Source organism: Scheffersomyces coipomensis, assembly GCF_036884675.1.
Source record: "Scheffersomyces coipomensis strain NRRL Y-17651 chromosome Unknown DFJ63scaffold_2, whole genome shotgun sequence".
Classification (NCBI taxonomy): Eukaryota; Fungi; Ascomycota; class Pichiomycetes; order Serinales; family Debaryomycetaceae; genus Scheffersomyces; species Scheffersomyces coipomensis.
In genome coordinates this window covers 518,893-540,053 of record NW_027042893.1, presented here as the reverse complement: position 1 = coordinate 540,053, position 21,161 = coordinate 518,893, and the positions used below count along the sequence as shown (strand labels likewise).

General features: G+C 29.6%; 10 protein-coding genes across 10 annotated transcripts; 2 read left to right on the top strand and 8 right to left on the bottom strand. All coding sequences in view use genetic code 12, as the record gives it.

Annotated features, from left to right (window-relative positions):
* Positions 1-71: 71 nt before the first annotated feature.
* On the bottom strand, positions 72-878 carry DFJ63DRAFT_284681 (oxidoreductase; the record flags this gene model as incomplete). Its single annotated transcript, XM_064904829.1, has 1 exon — positions 72-878. One exon carries the CDS (start codon positions 876-878, stop codon positions 72-74), a length of 807 nt encoding a protein of 268 aa, XP_064763413.1.
* A 489-nt stretch (positions 879-1,367) lies between these two features.
* On the bottom strand, positions 1,368-1,886 carry RPL20B (60S ribosomal protein eL20; the record flags this gene model as incomplete). Its single annotated transcript, XM_064907390.1, has 1 exon — positions 1,368-1,886. One exon carries the CDS (start codon positions 1,884-1,886, stop codon positions 1,368-1,370), a length of 519 nt encoding a protein of 172 aa, XP_064763412.1.
* A 626-nt stretch (positions 1,887-2,512) lies between these two features.
* ERG251 (Erg251p) lies at positions 2,513-4,268 on the bottom strand. Its single transcript, XM_064906826.1, has one exon. The coding sequence runs from the start codon at positions 4,019-4,021 to the stop codon at positions 2,954-2,956; it is 1,068 nt and encodes a 355-aa protein (XP_064763411.1). The 5' UTR covers positions 4,022-4,268; the 3' UTR covers positions 2,513-2,953.
* A 70-nt stretch (positions 4,269-4,338) lies between these two features.
* On the bottom strand, positions 4,339-6,184 carry CPA1 (carbamoyl-phosphate synthase (glutamine-hydrolyzing)). Its single transcript, XM_064908994.1, has one exon. It carries the CDS (start codon positions 5,955-5,957, stop codon positions 4,656-4,658), a length of 1,302 nt encoding a protein of 433 aa, XP_064763410.1. The 5' UTR covers positions 5,958-6,184; the 3' UTR covers positions 4,339-4,655.
* Positions 6,185-6,410: 226 nt separating this feature from the next.
* DFJ63DRAFT_281781 (ubiquitin-ubiquitin ligase) lies at positions 6,411-9,152 on the bottom strand (the record flags this gene model as incomplete). The annotated part of the gene is made up of 2 exons (XM_064904619.1): positions 6,411-8,541; positions 8,677-9,152. Coding segments are annotated over 2 exons (2,607 nt in total), but the record flags the coding sequence as incomplete, so codon positions are not given.
* A 2,850-nt stretch (positions 9,153-12,002) lies between these two features.
* On the bottom strand, positions 12,003-13,508 carry DFJ63DRAFT_333696 (cleavage polyadenylation factor subunit; the record flags this gene model as incomplete). Its single annotated transcript, XM_064907894.1, has 1 exon — positions 12,003-13,508. The coding sequence occupies one exon, from the start codon at positions 13,506-13,508 to the stop codon at positions 12,003-12,005; it is 1,506 nt and encodes a 501-aa protein (XP_064763408.1).
* Positions 13,509-13,617: 109 nt separating this feature from the next.
* Positions 13,618-17,412, top strand: DFJ63DRAFT_60797 (uncharacterized protein). The gene has a single exon (XM_064908997.1). It carries the CDS (start codon positions 13,728-13,730, stop codon positions 17,259-17,261), a length of 3,534 nt encoding a protein of 1,177 aa, XP_064763407.1. The 5' UTR covers positions 13,618-13,727; the 3' UTR covers positions 17,262-17,412.
* On the bottom strand, positions 17,291-18,559 carry DFJ63DRAFT_60324 (uncharacterized protein). The gene has a single exon (XM_064908989.1). It carries the CDS (start codon positions 18,443-18,445, stop codon positions 17,321-17,323), a length of 1,125 nt encoding a protein of 374 aa, XP_064763406.1. The 5' UTR covers positions 18,446-18,559; the 3' UTR covers positions 17,291-17,320.
* Position 18,560: 1 nt separating this feature from the next.
* TOA2 (transcription initiation factor IIA subunit gamma) lies at positions 18,561-19,147 on the top strand. Its single transcript, XM_064908995.1, has one exon. It carries the CDS (start codon positions 18,675-18,677, stop codon positions 19,050-19,052), a length of 378 nt encoding a protein of 125 aa, XP_064763405.1. The 5' UTR covers positions 18,561-18,674; the 3' UTR covers positions 19,053-19,147.
* Positions 19,148-20,913, bottom strand: HRT2 (putative methyltransferase). Its single transcript, XM_064908996.1, has one exon. The coding sequence runs from the start codon at positions 20,652-20,654 to the stop codon at positions 19,242-19,244; it is 1,413 nt and encodes a 470-aa protein (XP_064763404.1). The 5' UTR covers positions 20,655-20,913; the 3' UTR covers positions 19,148-19,241.
* Positions 20,914-21,161: the final 248 nt, after the last annotated feature.

The window sequence follows — 21,161 nt, the reverse complement described above, 5'->3', positions numbered from 1 at the left end:
TGTGGAGCTTTAGAATTAACTACTACGACGAACAACCAGTATGAATAATATACATTAAGTAGATAAGTAATTTATTCATTTCTATATAAATGACTGGCAGATGCTTGATTAGTAGCAAACACCAACGTTTCAGCAATGACGGTATTTTGATTTCTTGATACTCCAAACACGATAATTTCAGCAATATCTTCAGCAATTAATGGTTCAGTACCTTTATAAACATCGTTAGCTTTTGAAACATCTCCTTTAAATCTTGTAATTGAGAATTCCGTCTCGACATTCCCAGGATCAACTTCCAATACTCTAATCTTAGTATTGATTAATTCTTTTCTTAAGACATGACTGAATGATTTAACGGCTGATTTCGTAGCACAATAAATAGCTCCACCAGGATATGGATCTCTCCCTGCGATTGAACCTAAATTAACAATATCACCTGAATTTTTCGATTTGAAATGAGGTAAGATAGTTTGCGTTAATGTGATTAATCCAAATACATTAGTTTGAAACATTTGTTCAATATCTTGTGGTAAAATATCCCCTACGGGATCTCTTCCAAGGGCTAAACCGGCATTATTCACCAATACGTCAATATCACTGAATTCAGAAGGTAAGGAAGTTACAAAGGGTGCAATGGTGGATAATTTCGATACATCCAAAGTAACAATATGAACTTTGATGGCAGGGTAAGTTTTTATTAAATCATCTTTGATGAGTTGTAATTTATCTAATCTTCTAGCAGTTAAGATTAATTTAATTTCACCATGAGATGCATCAGCAAATTCATAAGCGGTGGCTTTCCCAATCCCAGCTGAAGCTCCAGTGATAAGGATGGTTTTGTTGGCTAATCTTTGAGCAGCTTTGGACCCGAATGACATGATTCAACGTGAGACAATTGAAGATGGTAAGAAGAAGAATATGTTGATGGTGATGGTGATTTTGGTTATCTTATTTCTCGCACTTTAGCTGTCGACAATATTTGGAGGATCAATATCAACGAACCAAATTAACATCTGATTATGAACAACTACGGGGAAGGGGAACTACAACTTCTAACGGATAAACAAAGTATACATATATGAAATTTTTAGGAAAAGTATATATATATATAACAAAAAGATATTTTTTTAAAAATTTTTATATAAATTATATATTAAAGATGGATTGGATTGGATGGTTGGGTGAGGGTGAAGGGATGGATTGGAGTGAATGAATGGAGGTATCAGACTCCTATTTGAGACATTCCATCAGTATTTTATATATACAAATGTAAGATGGAATTGACCCAAAAGGTGATACTCCCCTGTTTATGACAAACTAAAAACTATACCTGGAATTCAAACAAACAACATTTCATACTAATTAGCTTAGTAGAAAGTGGTTGGAGTATGAGATTGGTATAAAGTCTTTGATTTTTGAACTCTGTGAGGTAATGGGAATTTTAAATCTTTTGATAAGAATTGTTTAACATATTGTCTTCTAATATCATCAGTTTTTTCTAATTCAACAACTTTTAAAATATGGATATTTCTAAATCTAGCTCTATGTCTAGCAGCTAAATCTTGGTACATAGTTTCAACAGCACCAACTCTAGTAACATCTCTGTATTCTTTATACATGTTATGGATACCTGATCTTGATTCATATCTGATCCAAACACCAAAGTTTTTAACTTTGGTTGGATGAGCTTCAGCAATAACATTAACTGAAACAATTTCACCAGAAGCCTTTTTAACTTTATGTAATTTTTGTAAGAAATACCAATAACGAGATTTAGCAACAACAACATTTGGAGCAAAAATTCTCATTCTGTATAATTTTGGTTCTGGAATAGAATCGGTTGGTAAACGACGACCGATAACTTGATATTCGTTTAATCTAGACATGGTTGATTTCTATAAAAGGTTAAGTTAGTATAGTGTTTTTAGGTTAAGGTGATAGTAATATGGAGGGGGGTGTATTAAGGTATGATAGATTTTGATGGTGGGTGGGTGATGATGATTGAAAATTTTTAATAGTTGAAGGATGGAGATGATATATAGTAGTAGGGGTAGTTCACTTGGATTGAATGAGATATGACTTGAATGACTTCTATTTCATGATGAGATGAATAAATTGTTGATGATGGAGTAATTTTCACTTGTTATATGAAATGTAAATATATATACACATAATCTTGATGGATGATCTTGATGATTAAATAAATGATAGTAAAGGATATGACATCTACTTAATGACATATCAAACTACTTGAAATCCCCTGGTTATATTGATATTTAATCATTATTGATATATATTGGTTCGAGCTGATTGAAATTTTTCATTAATTGATTGATTGATTGATACTGTTATCTTTCATACTATGTCCTACTTCTTCATAATAACTTCTGGGTTGATTTGAACTGATACTTTAATACATCCACATTACTCATACCACGTAATATAATGATATAACATACTCTTTACTGTTGATATCCAAACTGTATATGAAGTATGAAATATGTGAAATAGAATAAAATTTATTTTTGATAATTTTTTTTCTTCCTCTGTCTGTCTGTCTACAGTATACAATTTTACTATGAGAGATGTCTTAACTATGGAGACTGCCATAGTTAATTTCTTAACTATGAGTGACGAAAAAATGGTTCGCACTGAAAATGGAAAATAAATTTTTTTTTCAACGTTAAATATGCATCACGTGAATCGATCACGTGAAGAGGTCTGGAACCCTAAAAGGATGAGAAAAGAACCATCGCCTAATTAGGAAGTACACTGTTTGTGTCTATATATTGCAACCAACCAACCAACCAACTGTTAATAGTTAATAGTTAATGTGTATATGTAAATGGTATATGTATTATGTAATGGTATATTATATTATTTATTATATAGATGAATATAAGTATTATATTGGTTAAATCGTTAAAATATTATGAAAGACATTAAGCTACAACTACTGTAATTTTCTTTCGGCCTTTGCTTTCATATTAATTTCTCTTCTTTGTTTAAAAAGAGTTCCACTTTCAGTATTAAGACAATAATCAAACCATCTAAATGAACTAGCATAATTGCCAATGAAATAATGATGATGATCATCATGATGTTCAGCTCCTGCCCAAAATGGTAAGATTTTATTTAATGACCATGGGAAATCATATCCTGAATGAGAATCAACTGCTTGAAATAATCTTAATACAATCCAACATGTTAAAGTAAATAAATGTAAACTTGGTATATCATGTTTAGTAGCTAAATAAGCATATAAGATTGGAAATCCCACAGTACCAATTCCTAATGCCATAACTTCAGCAGGATGAGCATATTCAGCTGCAAATCCAAATGGTGCAGCATATTTATGATGAATCTTATGAATATTCTTATAAAACCATCCAAAATGAAATAATCTATGAAACCAATAATGCCACATATCTTCAAAAAAGAAAAAAATCCCTAATTGCATTAACATAATTGAAAATGATGGGAATGGTACTGTAATAGAAATATTTAATTTTGCACATAATGGATGAAATAACCAAATTGGTAATGCTTCAACTAATAAATGAGATTTTAATACTGATTTAAAACATTCCCATTGTTCTTTATTAGTTGGAATCTTAGTAGGTTGGATCTTCCATCTATTAAAATAAGGAATTTGATCAATTATAAACCATGGTAAACATCTTCCAAAATACATTATTTCATGAGTTAAAAAAAATAATAATCCCGTACCTAAAATATCATTATTAATATATATATACCAACTAGCCCATAATTGTTCTAAAGTATTTAATTGTAAATTGGATACAATCGAACTAGGTTCGGCTTTTAACGTTTGTAATTGATGGAATATTTCAAAATAACTTCCACTATAGGTATTATTTATGAATTGATTACCATTATCTTCTAAGAGATAATGGAGTGAAGATACTTTTTCAAATAAACTATCCATAATTGAAGGAATGAAGATGGTTCTTAAGTATGAGGAAGTAGTATACGCGTTTGAGTATTCTATTTCTTTCATTAATTAGATCAGTATTTATATTTATATAAATATGTTCAAACCCCTACATCGTATAAAAAACCTCATACCATTTTTTGCAGTTTAAAAAAAAAACAATTCTATTTTGTGGCCCATTTTGATTTATTTCTATTATGGTGTGATTTTTTTCTACTTACACCTTGCCTAGCCCAGCTCATTATTTATTAGTTATTATTCCTTCATTTCTATAGTTAGCATGTAAATGGTAAGTTTGTAAAAATGTCTATACGACGGAAACGATGAATACTATTTACTTTTTACTTTTTACTTTCTCTTATACGATGTACACGAGTTATACGACCAGTTCATCATCATCATCATCATGATATATATATATCGATAGATATATTCTTTAACGATTTATAAACATATGATGACAACTGCTCTGCATTCATTCACTCATTCATTACACTCCACTCCTTCGTACCTTGATCTACAATCTTCTCTTCCCTTACCTTACCTTACCTTATCGTTTAAGTTCAACATTATTTATTAATTAATAGAAAAAGAAAATATTAGCTTTTATATAATTTTTATTTTACTCCCTTCTGATTTGCTAGGATATAGTATAGTATAGCATAGACCTCATCAGTTATACATCCTATCGGACTCTCTTTTATACCACTCTTTCCTTTGGTAAGATATCCACTAATAAACTATTATCAATATTAATCAAATTTAATCCATTGTTTGATCTATAAGTTTCAATATTTTTAAAGAATTTATCAAATAAAAACGCAGTATCTAATGGACCTCCCTTAGCTTCAGGATGGAATTGAGTAGAAAAGATTGGTTTATGTTTATGAATCATACCTTCATTACTTAAATCATTTAAATTAGTGAAATATGGTTCCCATTCACTCTTATCTAAACTATCAATATCAACGGCATATCCATGATTTTGTGATGTGATATGACATTTACCAGTGATTAAATCTAAAGCAGGGATATTATGAGCTCTATTACCATATTTTAATTTAATAGTTTTAGCTCCACTAGCTAAAGCTAATAATTGATGACCTAAACAAATACCAAAGATTGGTAAATCTTCATATTTATTCATTGTTTTCTTTAAATTTTCAGTAGTTACTGAACAATGAGTTGGATCACCTGGACCATTGGAAATAAAAATTCCATCGAATTTATTAGCAATCTTATCAATTGGATAATTATATGGGAAAACAGTTAATGATGCTCCTCTTTCAACTAAACATCTTAAAATATTTTCTTTTGCTCCACAATCAATAACAGCAATATGAATGTTTTTAGAATGTTCAGCAGGACAACTAATATGGAAGGGAGCCTTGGTAGTGACTTTATGAACTAAATTAATCGAACCAGGATCATCAAAAGCAGCATCTTCATCAGCATCATATTCTTCACCAATCGTGATTCTACCTAATGATGAACCTCTTTCTCTTAAATAACTAACTAATTGTCTAGTGTCAACTCCAGAAATAGCAGCCACACCTGATCTTTGACACCATTGTTGTAATGATTCAACCGCAGTCCAATGACTGTATTCTAAAGCCACATCAGCAACCACAATACCAATACATTGAACTTGAGAACTTTCCATATATTTCAATAAATTAAATTGATCCTTTTGAGTAGCAGATGGTACCCCATAATTCCCAATCAATGGTTGAGTGAAACATAAAATTTGTCCCTTATATGATGGATCAGTCATAGATTCAGGATATCCTACTAATGAAGTAGTGAATACCGCTTCTCCACTTACATTTTTATTAGCTCCAAATGAATAACCATTGAAAATTGGTCCATCTTTGATGGTTAATGTGGCTCTATCTAATTGTGAAGTCTTGTTGACGAATTTACCTTGAGTAGCTAAGAATCTAACATAAGTGGTTGGAATCTTACCTATTTTGGTTCCTTGTGATTTAAAGATATTAAGCATTATTGTTATTAGTTATGATGTCTATAGGATGAATTTTTGATCAATTCAGTTCAACGAGATCTAGACACTGGGAATAAAGAACAACTTAATGATAATGAAAACTAATAAGAAAAAGTCAAACTAAAGGAATTTTCACTCTATTAAATTAAGTATTAACTAATTAATTAATTGGATGGATGGATGGGAAAGTGGATGAAAATTTTTCTGTCTGCAACTGAACTGTCTCAGATAGCGAATCGCGGTTAATTTTAATTTTCCTCATTTTGAATTGCCTAATTAGGAATGACTCATTTTTCATTTTGAAAAATTTGTTACACGCCTATGGACCCACGACACTCAAGTGTCTAGACCTAAAGAACCACCACACTTTCTAATTTATTCTTGTCTATTTCTAATTCTAAATAATATTACAGAGTCCAAATATATACACTATATACTTCGTTAATTGCTCTTCTACCCCACTAAAATTGGGATATCTACTTTAATTATATTATCAGCAAATTCATTCTGTTCATTACCTCCATTACCCTTATATTTAACCACCACTTGTAAACAATAGATTCTCCCTACTAAACAATTTTGAAAACTAGGCAATAACGTCACATTGTTTTTATTAATGGGGATCAATGGGATGGTTAAATCTTTAACGAATTTAGTATGATTAGCTTTTGACCAGGAATCATTTCCTAAGATATCAGGATGACTTTGAGGAGTTATAGTCTTATAATACTCTTTAATGGTATCTTTCTTAATCCCTAATGATTTAATCGATTTAAGATAAAGATAACTATTCTTAGATACGAATTTCTGATTTGATTTTAAAAATTGAATATAATTCCCTACTTGATCTTTCAATCCTTGTAAATTCTTTCTTGTAATTTCAACATAGTCATTATGTTTTTTATCATCTTCTTCAGGATTAGTATAAAAGAAATCATAATTTAATTCAAACGGTAAGGGGTATTCAGTATAATATGACCAATAGATCACATTAACTTCAATATAACTGATTTGAGGTGGTTTAATAGTAGCATCATTACCTAACGCATTGAAAATTACACTAATATCAATCGATGAAATATTATCATTCTCATCACGATTATAAAGTTCAGACATATGACTACTAACTGGTTCTAACGTATTTGAAATACTTGGTGATATATGATTACTTCCAGCGTCTTCTTCTAATGTACCATTATATTTCTGTAATAATCTCGGTGATCCATAGGGCAAGATCTTATGAGGAACTTTGACATATAATTTCGAATCACCAATCTTAACTAATGATGATAAGATCATTTTCTTCTTCTTACCATAAACTTGAGTCGGGATTTTGGTTCCAATCATATATTGTTCTTGATAAAATTTTTGTTCTTGTTTTTCTTCTTCTTCATTATGATAATCAATTCGTTGTAATTCTTGATATGCTTGATGCTTCTTGGATATCTTTTGGGATCTCTTTCTTGTTAAATCACTATTATCAAGAATTAAATTCTTATGTTTGATATCTTCATTCGTCATTTCTTCTCTACTTAATCTTAAATCAATTTCTTGTTCAATTTGAAAATTCTCTAAATTAATATTCTTCCAGGTTGTTAAATGTATATAATCCAAGAATAATTTCCCATCAATCCCAGATTTAGCAAATGAATCAGGACTATATTGAAATCCTAAATTATAATATTGGAATTGTTCTCTTAAATCAGGAATAAATCTTACGAAATATTGATTACTTCTTGAAATCACATATTTATTTGCATCTGGATTTTCAGGATCATTAATTTCATCGGGTGATAAAGGCAGATTATCATTTGAATTCAATTTATCAATGAATTTAGCTTCAATAGTATAACTCACACTAACATCTTCAAAACTATAATCTCTGGTGATTAATGGTGTACCTTTCACATTCAAAAATCCATATCCTAAAGCTTTATTCAATTGAATCGAATCACCTTTATTAAAGAAACTAGTTCTATCAAATCCCATCGAGGGTGGAGGTAAAATATGAGGAATTAAAGCATGCATACATGAATTATCTAATAACTTTTCCGGGAATTTAAACGTAAAGAATTTCTTATACTTTTTAAAAGGTTGTAAGACACGTTCATTAGGTAATCCAAATTGACATCCATCACTTGAATCAATAGTATATTGTTCATATTCAACTCCAGCACTACTAGGAATATGAGTATATCCATAAGATGCATTTAAATCATACATTTTTAAAAATTTCTTCATAAGAATCTTATTAAATCGATTCGAATCAATCGAATGGATATCAAGATTTCGTTCTGCTTCTTTAACTGTCCCTTCTAATGATACCGTGAATAAACCAAAATTAACCGGTTTATCTGATTTATTGGTGATTATAATATATCCATTAACCATATCTCCACTAGTATATTCTTTCAATCTCGTTTCTAATTCATTATTAGTATGCGGTTCTGGGACTTTCTTAGTGACAAAGATTTGAATATCAATGGGTGATTTATTCAATTTAGGTAATTTATCAATATTATCCAAGGGGGAATGACCATGATTATCATAAGTGATATTACTATGATGATGTTCATGATCATGACTAGGTTCTCCCGCTGGAGTACGAGACCGTTGTTGACTTCTACTTTGATGACGACTTTGTGATCTTGAACTGGAATGATGAGGATGACGTTCATGATTGTTTTGTCTTGTAGCATTATCATCATTTCCTTCGAACAAGTATTCTTCTTCTTCTTCATCATCATGATCTTCATTTAATCCATATTCATTCAATCGTTCAGAAACTTCACCTAATACCCCATCTATTTGAGTAGATGAATTTCGAGGTGATAAATGTGGAGGTGGAGTAGGTGATGAATTATTAGTATCACCATATTCAGGAGGTCTAATGGATAAATTCTCATTGAATTGATTATCATCCCTTCTTAAGATCGATTGAAACATTTGAAATGATGGTAAAACATCAAAATAATCAGTTTGAGTAGTAGATGTCACTGTACGTAAATTGGGGATTTTAGCTGGTCCTTTAGCTGTTAATAAATCAATTTGTTTTTGTTGTTCTTCTGAAGGTCTATAAGGGACATTTCTTGCCTTTGGTTTATGAGTTACAGTAGATGCAGATGTTAAGGATGATGATGATCCAGATGGTAAAGATGATGATCCACTTTCAGCTAATGAAGTTGTACTTGGAGGTATCAAATTATAAAAGAAAGGACTCTTGGAATCATTGTTAGAACTTATAGTAGATGATGATCTTGATAAGGAGGAATAAGGAGGTGGATCATCTACTGGAGGATGAGTAGATGATGATGATCCATGATTATGCTTATCGTTATCATTATGATTTGAAGATGAACTCTTTTTAGATGAATTATGATGATTAAATGGAGAAAAACTCATCCTACCTCTTCTGGTATGATACGTTATGATGTGTCCAACTTCGCTACTGTTACAACCAGAACGACAATAAGACCCACCAGATAGTAAACGTAGAACAAGAAGAAGGAATATGTCAATGATGATCGTCCAATTAATCCATTACAGTTTAGTGGTCGTAAAAATTAAAGCCTCACTCTCATCTTAAAATTTCTTTTTAAATTCAGAGCCGTATATACAATTATTGCAAAAAAGTATGTAGAAGTTTATATATTACTATTACTATTTATGTATCTAGTTATTATGTTAGTATTAAGTGTAACAGGTAAGATCCATTCTACTCAATACAACACTTCCAAATATAGAATCAGACTGACATGCAAATCGGTTTTGTTTTAGCTTCATCGAATTAAATCTCGAAGAAATATTCTATAGAACATCATTTATATTGGTTAATAAGTGACAGTATCGAATAGAATGGTTGAAAAAGCATATATACATACATCTTCCAATGAACTAGAAGTAATAAATGAAAGAATTTTATTATGAAAATTCAATAATCCACTACTAAGATATAAGACATTTCATTAGAAACTCTCGATATCAAACACTAAAACTAAAACTAATCAAATAAAAAATGGAACAATGAAAGTCATATCAGGAACCACGGCCGGTCAAGGCCAAATATTATCATCAAAGTAAAGGGATTAACAGTCCCAAAACACAGTAGACCGTCGTGATAAATGTGGTGAAGTCATCATTTAACTTTCAAATATCCAAAATTGGTAATAGTTGTAGTTAGTTAGTTAGTTGATATCAGGGTATATAAAAACCTCTTATACTAGATAGTAGTGGAAAATTAAATCCTCATAAACATAATTCATCTTATACTCTTTGTTCTCACATAATCAAAGCAACCTACAAGATCCTTGATACAACAAATAAACAACAATATGATTAAACAATTAATAAATAAATGATCTGAATAAAACGAATCAATCAATCACTTATACATATCAGACGTGAAAAAGTTTATCTTCTTAGAAAATCTCGGACATATGCTTGTCTTTTTTTTTCAACTTCATCTTTTATATATATGATATTAGATCATCATCATCATCATCTCCAACATCTTCATTATCATTATCTTCTCGTTTATCATTGTTCTTTCGTATATCAAAGATCTGCTGAATCCTTTCAGCCAAAGAAGTTCATCTTTTCTTATTGTCTTCTAGATGTTAGTAAAAACTAATTCAATTTTAATTTTAAAAACGAATATAACAAGAAAAAGCTTGCTTTACAACTATTATTCAGAAAGGCATGAATGGTATAAAAAAAGTGTTGTCATCAACGGGAATCCCGAAATTCTGACTCGTCATCTTGAAGATCATCTTGAAAATGTTTTGAAACTTTCTCTTTATCATATTCTTAATCAAGTTGTTATTATACATACAATTTTGACACTTATTAAAAGTTAAAAAAAACTCTTTGAAATGATATTGACTAGTTATAATTTGTTAGTAAAACCGAAAAACTCAATTAAACCATAACATTGATTATTCTAATATTCAATCTAAACCAAAAATATCAGTAACGGTAGGTTTCTGAGGCCTACCATAAAATGCGTTGTCACTCATAAAATTATTCAGTGCCCAGTGCAATAGTTCCTCATATTAAATCCACTAATGATGAATTGATTAGAATACATGTTGAATTGATATTAAATGTACATACCTATTTTTTAAGTTAGTAAGAAATATTCTTCAAATCATATCATTGAAGGATACAAACATAAACTATGAATCATAATCCATTTGTGAAATAAAGTGATCAGAGAATTTTGCAAAAACTTGTCAATCATAGAGTTTCAGCCAGTAATTCCAGCTTTGTTTTTGTTAAGTCATCATAAAAATATTTAAAAATGGATTGGACTTCAAGTTATATAGATGTAACCCTAGATAAATTGTAAACATACTATTTTAAATGAGATGAAATCATAGGTAGTAAGATCACCAATCAATGAAAATTCACTAAACAAAAAAACAGTTAGTATATCTCTTGTCATAACGATATCCCAAGAATATCAAGTCCTATAAAAGTCATCAAATAAAATAACAATAATAAATAAAGATCAGTACAAAAAAATTGAGATCATTCCTAATAGTCACAAACTCTAGTTTGAAAATTTTAAAATTTGATTCATCGTGTTAATATATCATTGTTATATTGAATGACCTTATGAAGTTGTTGTTGTTGTTGGTAAATTGTGGGAGAGACTTGATTCTTTAAAGGGATGGATAGTTTTGATTGATTTATACATACATTTTATACATTCATCGTGATGAAACGCAATCGAACTGTAATGATTGATTCACTAACCATTCAACTAATCATCATCATATCCATACTAACAGTAAAGAAGAAGAAGAAGAAGAAGAAGTAATAGTTAAAAAAGGTTCATAAAAATTTCAATCGTGAACAGACAACGAAAATTTTTTTTCTTAAGAGAAGGTTGGAGATCCGGGTAACTTTTACATATTTGCAACAACTAAATAGGTATAGTTATACTACAATTGCAATTATAAGTTAATTATTTAAAGTTTTTACATTAAACTATTATCATTTACCTATTATATATACATTCATTTATATACTATGTTGTCTTAACTATTGTACATGACCATTACCATTATTATTACTGTTCTGAGGAGGTTGAGGAGGGAATGATAATGGCATACCAGGAGGTGGTGGTGGCATATACATAGGCATACCTGGTATTGGCATACCTGGCATTGGCATGGGTATTGGTGGCATACCAAATGGAGGTATAGGTAATCCCATTGGTGGTTGACCTGGTATTGGTACTGGTGTGGGTGTAAAAACATTTGGTCTTACTGGTAAATCCAACTTTTGAATCTTAGAATCGTCTCCTTCTCCATTCTCTTCATCACCTGGTGCAGGTCTTTTTAATGGGTTCTCAACCCCTAATTTAGCCTCTACTCCTTTAATATACTCTGCTAATTCTTCTTCTAATGACTTATTTGGAATTAAATCATCAATATAAATATCTTCTGTACCACAATTTGGACAATGGAAATCATTTTCAATTAATACTTGTTCTAACTCAGTTTGATTATAATTGAAATTAGTTAATTTTTGTAATCTAGATTTATCTTGACAACAAGGAGTCATAACAATAGGATTCTTTAAATATCGTTTAACTCTTTCATTATTAGGATTAATTAATGGATCCAAGAATTCATACTTTTTATCTTGTTCAATTGCTTCTATAATTTTAGCATCAAATTCTTGTCTTGCTTTAAGAGCTGCATTTTGTTGTTTTTCTTGATAAGTAATCCATGTTTTACTATCAGCCACTGCCACGGCATATTCACCTTCATCAGTAATTAAAATAGCTTGACCATCTTTATCAACCAAATCACCATTATCATTGGTAGATACTTCACTTGATTCCTTTTGTTTTTCAAATTGTTCTTTACTAATGGTTTTTAAATATGAACGAGGAATACCAGTGGTTCTTAAAATCTTCTTACCTTCAAAGTTAGGATCATTATTAGTAGGACAATTCTTAATCCAATGATCCTTCTTACCACAACGATAACAAATATAACCTGGAGGAGGAGCATCTTCTGGTTTACCTGAAGTTGCTGATGGTCTATTATACACCATCTTATGAGTAGCCAATTCATCTTGAGTTTGAGTCCATGAAGCAGATTGCTTTTCAAGGATTAATTTAATCTTATCAGCTTCAGATATAGTATCATCCAACGCTATATCAGTAGTTGTATTATTGGCAGAAGCTGCTAAAGCAGCTGAATTATTGGTATTGGTAGTATTAATAACTCTTCTATTTACTCTTGGTTTACCAGTAATATATCTGGAAGCATTAGCAGCTCTACCAGCTTTTGCAATGGCAGGTGATCGCTTTGCCAAAACATATGATGATCTTGGTATAGAATCTTGATCCAATTCATATTCAACCTCTGGTTGTTCAGAATGATATAATCTTAAATTAAAATCATGACCACTTCCAAGTTGATTCTGTAGTATAATGTCTCGTTTCAAATCAAATACCGTTATGGCAGTTCCATCAAAATAGATCACTGACTTGTTCTTCTGATGTAAGAACTTGTAATACACCACTGATGACATGACTTGTACTTGATCTTGTCTTCTGTTATGACAACCGTCAGGATAACTAAGTTTAGTTCATTTTGGCTGCCTTTTTTTTTTGGTGCTGCCAGAAATTTTCGTTCAACCAAAAAAGAAAAATTTGACTGAAAATACAAGATTTGACTGTAAACAAAGGTCATTGCAATCCATCAACGAAAGAGTTGTAAGAGTCCAATTGAATAATCAGAGAGAGGGAAGATGACGGTGTCGTTCTACTCAGTGTCGAATGTGGTTGGGTACAAGCAACATTTGCCAACTCAAGTTATAACCTTACCTTTGCAGTATTCACCAACCGCAACAACAACAACATCAACAAAGACAGAGATAATACCGAGTGAAGAGTTCCACAATAAGTTATCCAACACTGGTAACATCATCAACTTATCTCATACTAAATCATACATTGATCATATTTCTTATGATTTATTGAATGATTCAAAGACAATCACATTAACTCCTATCAATTCAAAGCCTAATAACTTTGATTTTAAATTTCAAAACATATCTATACAATTACCTCATTCCATCATATCTCCTAAATGTCTCTGTATAACATTGAATCAAGATGGACAAGATGATGGGAATTCTCATTTGATCATTGATTTGATTGATGAAAGTTATTTGTTCATAACTTTAAGAATAGCATTAGATGATTTCATCATTACTGAATCATCAAAGTTTAAATTCTTATTGAATAACTTTAAGAAATGGGGTAATATATCAGTGCCATATTCATTTGAATTAAGATCTAATCCATATCTATTGAAGAGTATCGATTCTTCAAATTTAATTGTTTCATTAAAAGATGGTGGATTATTACATTTTAAGAGAAATGGGTCCAAATCGATTTTATCTGATTTTGAAGTGTATAACTTTACTGAATCAGTATCAATGTTACCATTGAATATCTTTGGTGGTTTATTTGGTGGTGATAAGAATAAAAAGAGTGATGTAAGAAAAGAAATTACTTTAGCTGGTATTTCATCTAACTCGATTGTGGATACCATTAAATTAAGTTCATCAGTTATCGCAACATTAACAGTATCTAAGACTGTTAAACTATGGTCATTAAAGAATCATCAATTAATTAATGATTCTATCATTCATTTAACTGAGATTCAAGATATATCATCTTGGTTAACATCAATTCCAACTAAATATTTACAAGTTTTATCAAATCAAAACGACGATCAATCATTATTATTAACGTTATATTACACTACTAATTCTGATAAAGAAATCGAATCTGATAACAAAAGTAGATTTGTATTTAAATCATGGAACTTTAATGTTGATAATACCGATTTAAATACGGTTGAACCACTTTCATTCCAACCTGAACTTCCAAGTTCTCTTTTAAACAATAATAACAATAATCTTTGGTTCATTCAAGATTATCAAACACAATTCATCAATGATCAAGTCAAGTATCACGTCTTATGGAAATCAAATACTTCCTCAGTATTTGTCACTTATATAATCAATCTGATTTCAGGGGCAGTTTCATCTATAAATTGGTCAAATGATAGTGAAGATAAAGCATTTCAAGAATTTTCACCTATCCATACCAATGACTATTATTCAAATATGATTTTAAACTCAGGTCGTTATGATTTACTTACAGTATCTACTTCATTGAACTTGGTCAGAAATCATCTTGGATTGGAATTCATTGATTTTAATAATCATAATCATTCCATAAGACAATTAATCAATGATACGTTCAATAATGCAAAGAAGAACATTCAAGATCATAAATTTTACTGGTTTCAATTGGCTTTATTATGTGAAGAATTTAAAAAATCAAGTGAAGAAGCATTAAGTTTAAGTTTAACTAAAGAAGATAATAATTATTTAGTCTTGCAAGTCAATGGTTTGGGATTAATTAGACCATCGCATTACTATGAAAGTTTCCAATTTGAATCTCCTGAAACTCCTGAAGGTCAATTAGTGGAAATCCTAACACAATTGAATAAATTAATATCAATTAAAACCTATACCAAGATTCAAAATAGAATTAAAAATATCACAACTATAACAGAAACTGAAATTGAAGAGTTTGATGGATACATTGGTAGTAAACTTTCACAATCTGAAGTAGTCAATTTAATGGAAAAATTAGCCAGTATTCCAAAAGTCATTGATTTAATTAATTTATTAATTGATGGATCATTAGAAGATTTTGAAAATATTGATACTAATGCATTGAACTATAATTACAAGGACTCCAATCATTTATCCATCATCAAGAGATTATTTACAATCATTTCGTTTAAAAACATTAAGAATGAACATGAGATAATCTTATTGAATTTATTAATCTTATTCATAATTTGTGATACCAATGATGAAATTTTAGTCCTCTTGAATAAAATCATCAAGAAATTAAAATCATATAACTTGATTGAATTCATATTTGATACAAGTTTCAGTTCTACCAGTACATCTCTTGAAACCAATGATTTAAATTCTATTGAAAATTCATTATTTTGGTCTGGTATTGTTGATAAAGATGTGAAATTGAATTCTTTAATTTCTACCAAATCCACTTTTAATGAAAGTTTTGATTATTATTTCGGTCAATTATTTACTGAAAACAATGAAGAGATTATGGTTGATGTAATTCTTGATTTATTGAATAGAAACGAAGGGGCATTTATTAAACAATCATTCTTTAAACAATTAAAGATGTCCAGAAATATTGATCGTTTCTTAATTGGATTGATCTATCTTATTAATAATGAAGTGGATGAATTCTATCAGATCTTTAAAACATTTGAAGCATTTGAATTTAATAAGTTTGGAGCTAGAGAACAAGATAAGATTTATAAATCTTTGAGTAAAGTTGATAATATTAAGTTATTCTTAGAATCAGTGTTCACTAAGGAAGAAGAAACCAACCAAACTTTAAAGAAATCAAATTATTTCCATTCTTTGTCAGAATTATCTAAATCGCAAGCTAATGTTTTGAAGTATCAACAAAGTAGTAAAACCACTAAAGTTGAAACTGATTTGATTAATGTGGCTATTGATTTTGAAAAAATGGCGATTGAAAATCTCAAGACTGTTACTGATCAATTATTACATCAAAATAGATTAAATGAATACTATATCAACTTATTTGAATTATCCTTAATTATTTCCAACTATGATCAATGTTACGAAAGTTTGAATAATTTACAAATTGAATCATCCAAATATCAAGAATTATTCAAGAGATATATCATCAAGTTAATAACCAATCAATCTATTTCCAAACTCTTCCCTTCATCGACTAATGAAAATACATTATACGTCAAGAATTATTTACTCATTGATGAAATATTAATCTCATTGGCTAATAATGAAAGATTACTTAGTAATTCACTTAAATTATATCAATATGTTTACTCATGGAGATTATTTGGATCCTCTAAGCAATTAACCTACGATCAATTAAGTGATAAGAGAGGATCAATCGAGGCATTATACTACTTTATATCTCGTTTCAAACAACAACAATTAATCATTAATTCCAATGAAGATGTCAAACAATTCAAATTAAAAGTATTGGAATTATATATTATAATCATTAATTGTTTAAAGAGTTTTGAAGATAATGATGATAAATGGTTACTTAAAGTGAATCCGCAATCATCTAAAGATAATCAAATCATAACTTTGGATGAATTAAAGATTGAATATTACGAATGGTTAAGAGAATTAGAATTAGAAGTGAATGTGATTATATAGTTTTTTAGAATTATTTGCATTAAATACATATATACATACATTATAGACTTTGTACATTATTAACCGATATTAGCTTTTGAATTTCCAGCACCTTTAGGATTGTCATCTTTCCAATCATCCCAATTTCTTTCTTTGATTTCCTCTTCTGAATCATATTGGTCTTCGTCATCTTCTTTACTTACATCTTTGACTTCATCTTTCATCATTTTCCCATTAGCCAATTCATAATCTAAATATTCTTCAACTGTCATCGACGGCAAGACTTGACCTGTACCGAATACTTTATTTTTGATCTGTTGACGATTAGAAGTGATGGTGAATGGTTGTAAGATTTTTCCTTGCTTTGAAAGTAATTCTGTTATAGCAGGTTTTGAAAATGGTAAGGATTCCAATTTAGTAGTATATCCAAACTCATCATCTTGTTCTTGTTTACTATTTGGTGGTGTTGGTTGACTTGGTAATGGATTTCTATTACTTAATACTGTAAGTTCCATCGTTATATTACTGAGATTATTAAAGGTATGTAAAGTGAATAATGAAATTTGATCCAAATAGATTTGTTTTATGATATCTTCATCGAATTTTTCAAACACTGATTCATCTTCAACATCATTATCATCCATATTCTTATCATAATAATCATCAAGGATAGTTAATTTCTTATTTAAACCTTGTTCTAATTTGAAATTATCAATCTTTTCTTGACGACTTATCACAGGATTATAACCCATATCATCACCTTTAATATATGCTTTTAACTTTTGTTGTTGATCCTCATTTAATAATTTATATCCATTCAATAATTGTAAATAATTGAGGAAACTAAATTTCGATTTATTCAAATTATCAACCTTATTTTCTATAGGATCAACATATTCTGATCCAACTTTCCCTTTAGCATCTTCATTTTGATAATAATCTTGATATAAACTTCCAAGGTAGTAATCGATGTTTAAGAATGGTAAGTAATTAGTATTAACTTCTTTAATCGATTCTCCATCATCATTATCATCATTGAATAAGGATAATTGATTGATGATCAATTTGATTAATTTGAATTCTGTTAATAATTTATGTAATTCAGTTTGAAATTGAGCTGAGTCCTTACGAAGAGATGATTTCTGAAGACCTCTGAATGATCGTATATTGACTCTATACCTCTGTGACACTGTCAAATCTGTCATTGTCCAAGTTATACTATCCTTTCCTTTGGCTGCTTAATCCTCCTATCACCCATATTGATGATAAAAATTTAGCCATAATAAAAAAAATATCACTGATCAAATTATATGCAGTCTGAATTTTTCCAAAAGTTGTTTGAAGCATAAAAAGAAGAAACTGAAAAAGAAAGTCATTAATAATTATAACTATCAACTCTTTATCCATATCCATAACCATTCCCATCCAACCATCATGAACAACGCTGCTTATTATGAATTATACAGAAGATCAACTATCGGTGTGACTTTAGCAGATTCCTTAGATACTCTTATATCAGATGAAAAGATTCAACCTCAATTAGCCAATACTATTTTAAATAACTTTGATAGAATTATTTCTGATAATTTAAAATTAGAAGCCAACATAGCTAAGTCAAAGTTATCATTCAAGGGAGTGTTATCAACGTACAATTTCTGTGATGATGTTTGGACATTCATCATTAAGAATGTTACCATTAAGTTGAATGATATAAGTTCTGAAGGGGCAAGTGCTAATAATAGTATTGATAGTGAGATTAATGTTGATAAGTTTAAGATTGTTGCATGTAATGCTCGTAGAGCTGGTGAGTAAGGGTTATGTTTGTGTTTTTTTGTTTTTGGTTAGTTATTTAATGGAAAAAGAAGAAGATTATTGTATATATTGTATGTAAATTAGTTTTTAGATAAGTAGTACTGGTACCACCAATATATTTAAATCAATCTATAAAAGTAGTAGTTGGCCGTAGCATTAGTTGAGAAAGAATGGTGGATCATCATAACCTTACTTACCATCAGAGAAGGAGATCACAGCCCATTTACCACTTGAAGACCAGAATTCACCAATTTCATTACCTTGTTCTTTATATAACTTAATCAATGATTCATTTATACCTTGAGGTAAACCAACCACCACATCAGCTTTACAAGTTCTTAATGATAAGACGGGTAACTTTGATTCTGAAGCTAATTGTTGTAATGCAACTTTGAAAGGAGTAGTCTTATCCCATTGTAAATCACCAGTTAATTTTCTATAATTTAAATCTCCTTTAAAGATGATTAAACTTGAATTATGTAAAAGTTCTTCGTATAATGACTTGGCAATTGGATTGCTTGATAAATCCCAATAACTATCACCAAGAGTCCAATATTCATGATCATCGAATTTAAGTTGTCCATCTTTAACTACATCGGCTAACCTTTGATTTAAATATTTAATTTGTTCAGGATGTTCTTGATGAATTTGAGGGAAAAATGATTCATCTTTCAACTGACTGAAGATAGTATGAACATCAACGACTCTAGTATCACTTACAAACCATGGAATAGTCTTACAATGTAAGACGATAGTTGAAACAATCTTAAAATCTAATAAGAAAAGAGCCAAGATTAAATCAGAATATAATTCAAAACCAGAATTATCCAAAACAATATCGATTCTTTTATGTTTATTGATTTTCAAATGTTCCCAAGCGGATGAAATATCATTGACAAGGATATTCTTTTCATTTTGTTTTCTAATTTCATCACCTTGTAAAGATTTAATATCCTCTAAAGTAATATTCCCAGCTAATAATGATAAATCAGTAGCATTACCCCATAACGATACATCAATGAAATCTTTAAATAATAAAAACTTCTCTTCTGATCCAATTTCCTTAGTTGAAGCATTCAATTCAGTAGAAAGTTTATAATACTTATTTAAGAGTTCCAATACACCAAATTCAGATTGTTGGAACGTGCTATCCTTCAAAGCTTTGAAAATATCAAATGAAGTCCAATACTTCTCAATGGATCCTTGGCCAATGATGATGTTATTCAAATACTGATACAAGTAACATTCAAGTAATAACCAAGGACCATTTTGCCAAGTTATATGTTGATTGAAATGTTTAACTTTGATAGCATCATGTTTGATTAATAATTGATTGTAAGATTTCAAGTCTTCTTTAGAGTTGGTGATTTCTTCTTCAGTGAATGGACGAACCAATTCATCATCTTTGAAAGATTTTAATAATGCCTTCAATTGACTAACAATCACATTTCCTGATGATTCAAGGTTAGAATTTTCATTAATCACAGTTTGAACATCATTAATGGCACCTTGAATGATTTTAGGCCATCTACTATGAATAGTAGGATAAGCAAATGATTTCTTATCGTCGTTATAATAAACCAATGGTAATTCTGTCGACATTGTTGAAAGTTATGCTAAAGTTTACTGAATTCAAAATTAAAGGTTATAATCAGATAAATCCCATATTAATCCGGGCACAATTGGAAAATTATCATTATTCAACTTGCCTGCATATAACCATGATGTCAAAAAATTGGTCAATGCCACATTTTTGCAATCATCAAAACAAACAATCAACAACAACAAACTCAAAGTTAATTCTACATTTTGATCTTTAATTGATTTTTGGTGATAATAAAACATAATGTAATAATAATAAAATGAAATATAGAATAATAAAACAAATTATTAATATAAACTAAAACAAAATAATACTAATAATAATCATGAAATCATCAAACTATAGAAACAAGTTCCATAGTTCAAATACATTTTTGATGATTTTATAAAAGAATAAGACAGACAAAACACACAAATAATAAAAAGACTAAAAGATTATAATAATATACAACATAAAATTATTGAACCAGCAGTAAAGTGAAAAAAGGGGAGATGTTAAACAATCAA